Source organism: Anabrus simplex, chromosome 1 (genome assembly GCF_040414725.1).
Source record: "Anabrus simplex isolate iqAnaSimp1 chromosome 1, ASM4041472v1, whole genome shotgun sequence".
Lineage (NCBI taxonomy): Eukaryota > Metazoa > Arthropoda > Insecta > Orthoptera > Tettigoniidae > Anabrus > Anabrus simplex.
The window spans coordinates 35983589-35997103 of record NC_090265.1 but is presented as its reverse complement, the minus strand read 5'-3'; the positions used below and the strand labels follow the sequence as shown (position 1 = coordinate 35997103).

Below are 13515 nucleotides of genomic sequence, written 5' to 3'. Positions count from 1 at the left end.
ACATTCAAGGAATGCCAACTTCGTGAACAAAGAACAACACTCGCGTGGTCAAAGAATATACTGTAGGTTGAATCACAACAAGCAAACGGAGCGGAACAAAGAATTTGCGGAGCAGAGCCTGTCAACACCTAAGATTCACACGGAAGAACTGTTATCCCGGCTTTAAATTCAATTCCAATAATGACACAAACATCACACAGTTAAAAGTACCAATCATTCCACTGAGTGAGGGAGGGAGGTACCCACGTATCAAAGAATGAGTTATCGACTATCGTGGACTTGCCATCGACCAAGATCGAGCGTGCTTCGAGCCACGCAAAAATAGATTGCATGGAAGTGGAGTGATTATCAAAACGTTAAGTTTCTAATTTTTGTCTAAGAAATCTTAAAATGACACCGTCCATCCGTAAAATGCTGCAATTTCTGTAAATTTTACGGATAAACTGTAAAAGCCTTAATTCACTTCATCAACATATTTACATTTATATCAACCTTATCCAAATCTCAAGATACATCATATCATAATAACATAAACATTGTCCTGTATAACATCTTTTTTTTTTTTTTTTTTTTTTTTTTGCTAGGGGCTTTACGTTGCACCGACACAGATAGGTCTTATGGCGACGATGTGTATATAACATCAACTCTAGACCAACATATGTACATTTTTTTTTTTTTTATATAATGATGTCTGCCCAGGACAATGTTTATTTTACTTTCTTCCTTTTAATAAAGACACTAACTGTACTGATCCTTAATAAATCTCTTGTTCATAAGTAAACAGCTTAGTGTTGTGTTGAATGAATGAATGTGATACATACATTTGTATCATTTGTATCCGTTTGCCTGCATTGTTGGTCATCTTAGATAAGAGCTCAGTCCTTCTGTCTAGGTGGTGTTGGATGCTAAATGGCACATAGCTGGCAGAACTGAATTATTTGGTTAACATAGTGTCAAAAGATAAGTTTGCCAAATATGAGGTGAACAATCAGATCAAGTAAAACAGCTGCTGTGGAATAAGCAAGGACCACTGAAAACCACAATGACCATGTATGAATCTTATTTTACAACATTCTCATGTAAAGCCTGGAAACTACCACATTAACAAGAAAGGACAAGTCAAAACTCTAAACAGCTGAAATGAAGTTCCTATGCACCACAATCCAGAGAAGAGGAAAGACAAAATTAGGAATGAAAAATCTCCAAGAGGTGGTAATAAGAGATGCTTTACTACTTAAGATGTAGAAGGCAAGACTGAAGTGGTTTGGCCATGTACAACAGGTAAATGTCAAGTTTATAAGAAAGGAATATAGAAGAGAAGTAAAGAAAAGAAAGACCAGTGGGCATAGCCAAAGAAAAATGAATTCAGTGAAGAAGGATAGAGAGGAGAGATATGATATGATTGGGAGAGGGAGGGTTGTGAAAGAAGAAGGGTTCGTAGACAGAGACGAAGGGGGCTCGTACAGCAATTAGTAACTGCAGGGTGGCAATACTCAATGCATCACATCCCACGTGAGTTATGATGCTATTTTCTGAAACCCAGCACTGACAGGTTAAACTTCTGCTAGATGCTTCACCTATGGTGAATTTGTCAAACATACAATTATTCTCAAATATCATGATACAGGCAAAAGTAAAAATGAAGACACATTTAACTACGCACCTGACATCATTGTTGGGCATTACTGTACCCAGCTTGGTAAAAGGATAGAAACATGTTTATATTTTCTTCTCTCTCTTCACCAGACTGATTACTACTCAATTCATTGGTGATTGTTTTGCATGTCTCAGCAATGCAATGTTTTCTCAGAAGACAAGACTGTCGCAAGAATACGAGCTTGAATTTTAGAGCAGTAATTTATTAGTCTGGCATGGGTGTTCCAACAGTAAGTAGTAAAATGGTACAACCTGAGGAATCATTTTAGTAATTCTTTCCTTATACATGAAAAATGTTATAAAGAAAATACTACCATGAGAAACCAGATGATCTCTAAGCAGTAATGAATAACTTGTATGTTGATAACAACAATGATGATAAATTGTACCAAAGTGATTGATGATAATCATCATTAATTTGTTTTGCATTTCTGAAGCATCTAAAACTGAAGAGTATACTGAAAAAACTGAAGATTCCAATGTTTTTGCATACAATGGTGGTGACAACAGTGCAAGCATGAACTCACCACCACACGATCTTCGGAGACCCACCTACACTTTGAAGTATGGAATGATCTGGGATACAATTTGCTGAAGAAACGGAAAATGAAACCAGCATATATTGAGAATTATAAGTGGCCTTAAAGCTTTATCCCAAAATGCACTTCAGTTTCCGAGGCATTCATGTTATATTTTGACTGGGATATGATGCAGCATATTGTGAATTTGACAAATCGAAAAGGTAGTTATGTCGACCAGTCTTTAAATTTGCCTGGTACTAATAAAGAATGTGTATCAATCACCACCAACATGACAAAGGTATGCATTTGTGTACTGTTAGTCATGGGTGCACCAAAGGCAAAGCAACAATCTGTCCTTGTTATGGAATACAGATCCCATGTTCGAATTTTTCCAGCATCACTTTCAAGAAAACGTTTTGCTGAAATATTCAGATTTATCAGACATTATCATTAACAGTTATGAAGAGTGATAAACATTCTCACAGAAGTAGTTGCAGCATTTTCATTATTGTAAATGTAAATTTGTGTCCTCATCCGGAGGTGGTGCAATCTTTTTTCAGGCACACCCCCAGAAGAGGTGACTTTCCTTTGTGATATTTAGCATACTGTATGTTCAGCCATGAAGCTTTAACGGCCCCACCTTCCTACTTCCAGAACGCAAAAGCAAGAAGCCGGCACATACAGCCACGTATGCAGAGTCGGCTAATAAGCATACACTTGATGTACATTTGTGCACACCTCTTTGTTTATATTCTGTGTTTGACCCTGGACCAAGCACAGCAGCTGCAAGGAGTAGACTTACACAGGCTGCACACTTATGTCTATAAACTCATACCGATCTTCCCCGACAATACAAGATCAAGGATGAAAATCTGCTAGGCTACAACTTTTATTATAATCTTGGGTCCACCTTATTCAATACATGTACATCTTGGTTCAATATGGACAAACAATGAAGTTTATTAATTTATCTGCTAGGATGCAGTCAGGCTCATCGACTGAGGTTATTCTGTCAATGCTGGAAACGCAATGCAACTAAAGAAGTAAAGTGACCGAAAGTATTAACCATGGAGTTAAACTGAACTATTTACAATTACCAAGCTGTAAACCATATTTTAAAGAAAAAAAGAGGTAAAATAGTCCCCCATTCGGATCTCCGGGTGGGGACTACACTAGAGGAGGTGATCATCAGGAAAATGGATACAGACATTCTGCGAGTCGGAGCATGGAATGATAGAAGTTTGAATCATTGTGGTAGGTTAGAGAATCTGAAAAGGGAGATGGATAGACAAGTTAGATGTAGTTGGTATAAGTGAAATACGTTGGCAAGAACAAGATTTTTGGTCAGGTGACTACAGAATTATCAACCAAAAAAAAAAAAACCAGGGGAAATGCAGGAGTTGGTTTAGTAATGAATAAGAAAATAGGGCAGTGGGTAAGCTACTACGACCAGCACAGTGAAAGAATTACTGCTGTCAAGATAAACACCAAAACCAATGCCCACCACAATAGTGCAAGTCTATATGCCTCCTAGTTCAGCGGATGATGAGGAAATATATATGAAGAGATAGAAGATTTAATACATTATTATTTATTAACATAGTTTACGCCCACACTGGAGCACTTAAATCAAATCCAAATACATTTATGTAAACAAAGAATTAACTGAAGATTTAGCTTGCATCATCATCTTCCTTTCCCAAAACCTCTTCATTCTGGCTGACCTTTCTTCATCAGATATGACATATTGCTTGTGTTGTACAGTTTTTAATCTTATTTGTTTGTTCTTGAGAATCCTTTTTTCTTCTCTATTTTCAATTTGCTTCATTGTAATATTCAGCTCTTCTAAATTTCTGAACTTCTTTAAACCAATTATTTTTTGTTTTACTTCTCCAAAAGTAATTAAATAGTTGTTTTATTATCCTATTATCATTTAATCTAGAAAGATGACAGAAAAAGGCAATTCTTCTTTTTCTTATCGTATCTATTATAGATTCACTTTCGCTATAGGCCTAAACCACTGCATTAGACAATAACCTCCATTGTCCATCCACCTGATGTTTTTTATTAATGATTGTTGTGAATATCCTTCTGTCAACCTTTTGCAGTGTATCAGTTGTTATATAAAAGGGGACTAGATTCTAATTGTGATGGGAGAAAGGAATGCAGTGGTAGGCCAAGGAAGAGAAGATAATACAGTAGAAGAATTCGGGATGATGATGACAGAGGAATGAAAGAGGAAGTCGGCTAGTTGAATTCTGCACTGATCATAATTTAGTACTTGCAAATACTTGGTTTAAACACCACAAACGATGGCTGTATGCGTGGATGAGACCCGAAGACACTGGAAGGTAACAAATAGACTCCATTATGATTATGATTAGGCAGAGATTCAGAAACCAGGTGTTGGATTGCAAATCTTTCCCAGGAGCAGAAGTGGACTTTGACCACAACTTGTTGTCATGAAATGCCATCTGAAGTTGAAGAAACTGAATAAAATAAGGAATGCAAGGAGATGGGATCTAGACAAGTTGGAAGAAAAAGCGTGTGAGGGATTGTTTCAAGGAAAATGTTGCACAAGGACTAAATGAAAAGGCTGAAGTTAACACAATAGAGGAAGAATGGACAGTCCTTAAAAATGAGGTCAGTAGGGTTGCTGAAGAAATGTTAGGAAGGAATGAAGGATCAACTAAGAATCAGTGGATAACTCAGGACAAAAATACAAGAATGCAAGAAATTAAGAGGGCAGAAAAGAATACAGGCGATTAAAGAATGAAGTAAATAGAAAGTGCAACATAGCTAAGGAAGAATGGCTGAAGGAGAAATGCAAGGATGTTGAAGGTTGTATGGTCCTAGGAAAGGTAGATGCTGCATACAACAGGAAAATCAAGGAAACCTTTGGAGAAAGGAAATCTAGGTGTATGAATATTAAAAGATCAGATGGAAAGCCACTCTTAGGGAGAGAAGACAAAGCAGAAAGATGGCAGGAACCTATCCAACAGTTGTATCAAGGTAGACATAGATGATTTAACTCTGGAATAAGAAGAGGCTGTTGATGCTGATGAAATGGGAGACCCAATTTTGAGGTCAGAGTTTGACAGAGCTGTGAGAGACCTAAATACGAACAAGGCATCGGGAATTGATGACATTCCCTCTGAATTACTGACTGCCTTAGGAGAAACCAGCATGGCAAGGTTATTCCATCTAGTGTGTAAGATGTATGAGACAGGTGAAGTGCCATCCGAATTTTGGCAGAATGTTGTTATACCTACTCCCAAGAAAGCCGGTGCTGACAAGTGTGAAAACTACCGCACCATTAGTTTAGTATCCCATGCCTGCAAAATTTTAACACGTATTATTTACAGAAGAATGGAAAGACAAGTTGAAGCTGAGTTGGGAGAAGATCAATTTGGCTTCAGAAGAAATGTAGGACACGTGAAGCAATCCTGACTTTACGTTCGTAGATCTAGAAAAGGCATTCGATAATGTTGATTGGACCAATCTATTTGAGATTCTGAAGGTGATCGGAATCAGATACCAAGAATGAAGAATTATCTACAATCTGTATAAAAATCAGTCTGCAACGATAAGAATCAAGGGCTTTGATAAAGAAGCAGCAATCCAGAAAGGAGTGAGGCAAGGCTGCAGTTTGTCCCCCCTCCTTTTCATTGTTTACATAGAACAGGCAGTGAAGGAAATCAAAGAGAATTTGGGAAGAGAATCACAATCCAAGGAGAGGAAATCAAAACCTTCAGATTTGCCAATGATATTGTAATTTTATCTGGGACTACAGAAGATCTCAAGAAGTTGCTGAATGGTATGGACAAAATCTTGGGTAAGGAATACAAGATGAAAATAAATAAGTCCAAAACAAAAGTAATCGAGTGCAGTCGAACAAAGGCAGGTGATGCAGGTAATATTAGATTAATAAGTGAAGTCTTAAAGGAAGGAGATGAATATTGTTACTTGGGGTAGTAAAATAACTAACAATGACAGATGTAAGAAGGACATAAAATGCAGACTAGCACAATCAAGGAAGAGCTTTCTTAAGAAAAGAAATTTGCTCACTTCAATTAATATAGGAATTAGAATGAGGTTTCTGAAGACTTTCATCTGGAGCATGACATTGTATGGAGGTGAAACATGGACTATAACTAGCTCTGAAAGAAAGAGGATAGAATGTTTTGAAATGTGGTGTTACAGAAGAATGCTGAAGGTGAGATGGACAGATCGAATCACAAATGAAGAGATACTGAATCGAATTGGTGAGAGGAGATCGATTTGCTAAATTTGACGAGAAGAAGAGATAGAATGATAGGGTACCTCTTACGACACCCAGAACTCGTTCAGTTAGTTTTTGTGGGAAGTGTAGGCGACAAGAACGGTAGGGGTAGTCCAAGATATGAATATGACAAGCAGATAAGTGCAGATGTAGGATGCAACAGTTACGTAGAAATGAAAAGGTTAGCACAGGATAGGGTGGCATGGAGAGCTGCATTCCACCAGCCTATGGTCTGATGACCCAAACAACAACAACAACAACATACTGTTCCACACAGCGGACAGAGGATGCTGTTCATATGCCAATCAACTTTGTACTTTTTGAGCGACGATATTGCTGGTTTCCTATTCTCTTATGCGCTGTGATAACTAGCATTATCGAATACTATTACACTGTTTTGATTTAATCAGTTACCTTTCCACCCAGATTGAAAAGTTGGTAAAGTTTATGAGGTCATGGCAGGCCCCTGTGTTTTGCTTTGATTTGAATATCAATAAGACGTTGTTTACATAGCCTTCCTCTCCCCCGGCATGCACAACAATAATGCCTTTCCCTATAGCTTGTAATTTTCCCAGCCCTGTATCAGATAGCCAGAATGGTGGAATGTCTCATCTAGATACACAATTTTCCTACCATTCTCTCTGTACTGACAAATTTCAGAGGTACCTTTCCCTCCATGCCATATCAGTTTTTTCTATCAACAACTTTCGAAAATTATGGCACCTAGTCCACCGGAACCCCATCTCCTTCAATAGTTTTTGAAGATTCTCCCAGTTACAGTGTATTTTTAGATTTTAATACACTGTTCAATTTCTTCAATATAGATACAGTTGGTTTTTTTTCTATCTTGTAAAGTTCACATTTTCCGACTATCACACATTTCGTGAAGTCATCTGTTTCAATCCTTTTCTTGTGGACTGTTTTCTTGCAATCAGGTGTAGAAAACTGCAGATGACCCTTGGCCATAGACTTCTTCCCTTCTGCTATTATACGTTTCACCAGTGACTTTAACCCCCCCTCCCCCATTGCTTCACTTGTTGAAGCCACAACAATATAATTAAGTTTGCGAACGGTTTTATGTTCTCGTAGGCAAGTGGCTATGTTATAGATTATTTCCCAGGCTTGTCCACTTCATGCCCATCCAGGTTTGCTACCAGACCTTGAAGTAGCAACCATAACTACACTCAAATAACACTACTGCTAAAATAACACGCTACACAGCACTATATACATAAAATCATTTACCAATGCAGTTCACCCTACGCGAGAAAGAATTGTAGACTACAACTAAAGAAAGAAAATGTGTATAAAACCAACAAAACAACAAGAGCACAAAAACAGATACAGAAGTGGCAACGAAACTCTTGTCATCGTGCCTTCACACTGTGCACAGTACAGTGGCCAGACAGCATGTGACCCCCTCCACCACTCCTCTATGATGTCACACTTCCACTCAGAGAGAATGCACAGAGAAATAAGATTGAGCAGGTTCTTTTGTTTGTTGCAGGGTAATAATGAGCAAGTTGCATTCATAGTTCTGCAGCTCAGCTGGTATGCCATCTGTACAACTGAGCCCATTGCCTCACACCTATCTGTATGTTCCAATGTCGAAAACCTGACAGCCGCCAAAATACACATGCTTGTGTAGAAAGCTTCATTTATACCTTCAGTAAATATTACAGAATATTGTAATGCTAGCAGTTCACATGGCTTATAAAAGACTCTCAGTACTTCATTGCAAATCCAATCCCACCTCAGGACTGGCTTTGTAGATACAAAATGCTAATGAAGTAATGTTTATAATTTACATTAAACAATGATTTTACTGCATGTACACCTAAAATCTATTCATATCGCGGTATGGTGTAGACTCTTGATTACATGTGTGCAGATTATCTGTGGAAGTTCCAAGTGCTGCAAGAATTGCAAGTACTGTTACAATGAGGTTAGCTCTTAAAACTTACAATGCAAAATTATGCACACAACATTTTAAAATGGCAATTGCTAACTAGAAACGAAATTATGTAGGTAAACTTTCTTCAGCTCATCCCATTCAGTAGACGATTAAGTTTGAGTGGTGTCTTTAAAAGTAGGAAAGATCACAATATGAAGATCAAGTTGGAATACAAGAGGAAAAACTGGGGCAAATATTTGTTTATAGGAAGGGGAGTTAGGGATTGGAATAACTTACCAAAGGAAATGTTCAATAATTTTCCAATTTCTTTGCAATCATTTAAGAAAAGGCTATGAAAATAACAGATAAGGAATCTGCCACCTGGGCGACTGCCCTAAATGCAGATCAGTAGTGACTGATTGATTGAAGCAACCCAAGACTCATTTTTGTATTGGTCAGGGTTTTAAGCCCAGATGCCCTCCCTGACGCCATGCGATTCTTGAGATGAAAATCTCAAACCAGGGTTGACTGGGATTGGAAACTTAGCCTTCCAAGTCAGAAGCTAACAGCTAAGCTAAGGAGCTAATCAGGCAATTCCCCTGCCCAACCAAAATTATGTGGATTATTATGTAAATACTGCACCCCATTACGTTATATTCGATCGTTGTAAAAACCCCGATGTCTTTCCCATTTCTTTCAGAAGCTTCTCCTGTATTGATATATTTTGGGTAGTTACTCGGTGAGTAATTGTGAAGATCACTTTTTTCTTCCACCTCATTTTCAGATGAAGTGAACTGAAAACTAGATTGCTTCATTGCTTTCTGTTTCTCTGCAGAATATATAGAAAGCTAGTTGCCGTCTAGTGGTCTGTAGTACCACATGCACGTCAGTAGAAACACTGGCACTCCAATGCATTTGTTGCTATACATTAGAGGTAGCTTTCTGTTGTCATACTACCAGCGTGCAACCTGCACACTATACAGGGTCTTTATGCTTGGCAAGGACTTTCTCGCTGGAACTTGGCCGCCGTTGACAGGCGCTACCAGCCGCTGGCGCGCGCGGTTTCCGCCACTTCCTGCAGTTGCTGAGAGCTGAGCTCCAAGATAGTAGGGTGTTCAATGAAGCTACTGCGTTCTGTAGGTCGTATATATAGTGTTTTATTGTGATTGTATATAGTGCTGCAATGTATGTGAAATATTCATTACGTGAACGTTTATATCGGCTCAATACTTACATTAAATCCAGAAAATTGTGCGCTAGGACAAAAGTTTCAAGCAAAGTTTCCTATCAATCGGACAATAAAACAATTGGCCAAGAGATTCAAACGTATAGGTTCAGTAAACAATAAAAATATACGTAAAGGTCGTTATCTCCTTACTGAAGCAGGTTTGGTACGAGGATCATAAGTAAAAATCCGTGGCCCACTCGTAGCCCAGGTTTAATGGCATGTGATTTTTATTTGTGGGGAATGTTAAAAAATGTGGTTTATGGGAAAAACCCTCACACACTAAACTTAAAGACAATATAAGAGCTGCAATTGCATCCATCAATGCTGAAGAACTTGGTAGAGTAACTTCATTAGGAGATGCTGATTATGTTTGGCAGCGCATGGGGAACATTTTCAGCATAAACTGTAAAAATGGTGAGTATAATGCATGATAATGATTTTGAGCACCGTATTCTGCCATACACACACATGCGCGGTAGCTGGCAACTGAACCGTCACTGGTGGCCCAGGAAAATATTGGAAAAGTTCAGCACTTTAATAAATTGGAAAATATTTTTTGAACACTGAATTTTAGCATTCAACTGATTTTCTTGCATTCATAATCATTGACTAGTTTACGCAATGTCAATAATTTTGTACATATATGCAGATGATTTAAAAGTGATTTGAAAGAATAGAATTTGAGGATGTTCTTGGAGAATAAAACATGTCATGCTATTATTAATAAAATGTTTCCCTTTTTTTAGGTATGCTATAGTGTTTTCATAAATTTATATATATATATATATATATATATATATATTATACACTCTGAAAAAACTTGAAACGTTATATTAAACAATATACAGTTGTAATTGGCAATGTTGATCACACACTAAAATAACAATCTTTTATGTACATGTAAACAGGTTTAATTTCTTACTCTATATCAAAGCTGAAAGCTATGATCTATAAATCATTCAATTATTTTGGAGCCATTAAAATGTATGGTCACCTTTACTATGTTAAACAGTGATTATTATGAAGGGTTGCTCAAGGTCACGAAGGCACAAGAATGAATACAATACTGTTTGTTAATTATGATTTGAGGAAAGAATGAGAAAGGAATCCAAGAATGTGATGTAATAAATGAGAAGACTGGAGAATTAGAAAAAAGTGGAGGAAAGCAAGACAAATGTGAGGTGAGGGAAATGGAGAGAGAAGCTGTATGGACAAGAGAAAAAGATAAAGGTATTGTATTGTATTACATTGTGGAGAGCTTCAAGTATTCAGAAGGGGAAATAAAAGAACATTCAAGACTGAATATGGGAATCTCAACTCCAGGTGATAATGGATGCCTTTTGTCATACAGTTTGCAACTCCCACGCAACACAGATATTGGTATATCAAAAAATTCCAGGAATATAACTGGAGCTGTAACATGGCCAATGTCGAGAATGAGTGAACATTGGGTACATACACTGTAAATAAAATTTCTGAGAAATGAAGACTTGTGTTAAAGAAATAGAAGTTTATCAAATAGAGGGGGATAGATTCAGGAGCAAATCAAAGGATGAAGACAGATTAAAAGGAGAGAAAATAAAGAAAGTGATTTAAAAGCTCCCAAAGGATTTTTTGAGACTAGGCTTCAATTACTGAAGTAATGAAACAGAACTATTCACAACAGTTATGCTACTATATGTTTAAAGTACTTACTAATTTAAGTGTTTCCAGAAAATATCCACTGCAATTTTGTCCACCTGTACGAGCTTGGCAATGCTGGAATTGGTTTCTGTTCTAAAATAGAGGCTCCTCAAAATTTGTTTTGCACCACAAACAAGTACTACTGACAATCACGGAATAATGCCTATAACCTGCCAGCTCACTGTCCAGTAAACATGAACAAGGAGTTAATCACACTCGACCTGAAAAAATAATAGTTTGAGCCCATTTAAAGATCTTGGTACCAATTCATATGTATTAATAGTAGTCCTACAATATCGATACATTTGTGGAGAAGAACAGGCACTGAAATGCATTAGAATTGATAAAATGGAAAAGAAATTGTCCATCAAATGACGATAAAGCATGAGTCCTGTGTCATTAGCCTTAATATATTTTAATATAGCCTACATGGACATGTGAATATACAATAGGAAAGCTACCATTTCTTTAGTGCTATTGTCAGTTTACAAAAACTCTAATTTCCAACAGTTGAGCCCAAAGTAAAGAAACATATTCTTATATTTTATAGAGACAAGCAGCACAATGTAGACAACAATGATGCCTGGGAAAAGAGCCCATGCAAAACAGCACTCTAATAAGCATCTTGGAGACAGGTCAGGTAAGATATGGCTGGCTACTTTATGGACAACTATGCAATGCAGAATAGCAGTGGCAGCATACATGCTTTGATACCAATAGATGGGATTCTTAAAGAAGCTGACAATTTGTCGCAACAGGTTATGTACTCGCTGCCTGTACACAAGGGATAGAATTTCAGCACAGTTGGATAGCATTTAAGAATGATTCAATGCAAGAGACATCTAGCAGTACATTTACAGTGACACATTTTACCAACCCCTTTCATTCATTTCAAAAGTTCTGCACAATATTTTATCGAAGGTGATATATTCCAGTGCATATAACAGGTCGCCAATCTAATCACTGATACATTCTTAGAACCCAGGAAACAGTTCCACAAATCTCCGTCACCATAAACAAATTTCGTCTAATTTTGCGATGTGACATGACTTCCGCACAGCAGTTTTGAGGATCGCAAAAATGTGAAGTTGTATTTTTTCCATGAGGGCAAACTTTGACGTATATGGCCGACCAGGCTTGGTTCGGTGCAGCACGGGAGGTACTAGAGTCCACGTTCGGCATCTAAGCCGCAACAAATTGCTCGTATTTTTAATTTACCTACAAGCAGCAATGTCAATAATATTAGTTTCTAATAAAGGTTTTTTTCTAACAATGCACGGAACTAATGGCGAAGGACATGGGTAGGTTAAAGATGCATGACCTATTGAAACAAGTTGAAATAATGGAACAGAAGACAAACTTAAACAGTTTTTGTATTTTTTAAGGGTTAAATAAATACCTTGACTTCATTCCTTCAGCGGTGACCGATTCGTCTTTGTCCAGATCATTCACGAGAGAGATGAGATCATCAGCAGCTAATTTCATATTAACAGCAGTGGGGCGAGCAGAGACAAGGTAGTTTAATTTCCCTTCCACCTCTTGTCGAAGAATCTTCTTATCATCAAAAATCTCTCTCTGAAGTTCCACAGCTAAACTTAAACATCCGACGATTGCAATAGCGGGAGCACCACGCACCTTCAAAAAACGAAACTGAAATAAAACTCGTCCTAATACTGGCAGAATAAGGTCAAATTGAAACAAAAATAATAACAAAAACAATTCTCAAGTAATGCATTTTGAAGTCATTTTACCTGCATCTTGTTGATCACACGCCATCCGTCCTCGACACCCAATACATTAACGTAGCTTGATTTTACGGGTAAAAGTAGTTGATCAAGCACTTCAAGCTTTCCGTTTTCATATTTGATAGATTTTAGAGTCATTTTAAAGGTTGTAGTGGAATGCAGACCCTTCAAAGAAAAAATCCTAAAAATTAACACACGTATAACATACACTCAGCCATACACACACACAATGCGATTCTCAGCATCCCATCACCCCCTTTCTAACCCTAGCCTGATGGCCTAATCCCAGCAGTCAGCTCACAAGCTCAAAAGATAAGATAGCCGAACATGGTAATGTTGGCGATAATGATTCTATGGTTCAAAGACTTTCTGACACAGATAATACATTTCAAAGCCGGCAGAGAATTTCAACAAAAGATTTCCGAATATAGTTGGGCCTACGAGAGATGAATTCTGATATTTGAGCGGCGAAAGCAGTAACTACGAAGTACGCTGTGTTGTAATAT

At 37.6% G+C, this 13515-nt stretch overlaps 1 protein-coding gene across 1 annotated transcript in view; it reads right to left on the bottom strand.

The window, feature by feature from the left end:
• The window catches only part of LOC136860589 (methylthioribose-1-phosphate isomerase), a 67496-nt gene extending 54197 nt beyond the window's left edge, over window positions 1-13299 (bottom strand). The window contains exons 1-2 of the mRNA XM_067138766.2: window positions 13016-13299; window positions 12664-12899 (exon numbers count right to left, since the gene is read on the bottom strand). Coding sequence (XP_066994867.1) covers window positions 12664-12899; window positions 13016-13147 — 368 coding nt within the window. The 5' untranslated portion in view covers window positions 13148-13299. The remainder of the gene's footprint in view (window positions 1-12663; window positions 12900-13015) is intronic.
• Between the last annotated feature and the right edge of the window lie 216 nt (window positions 13300-13515).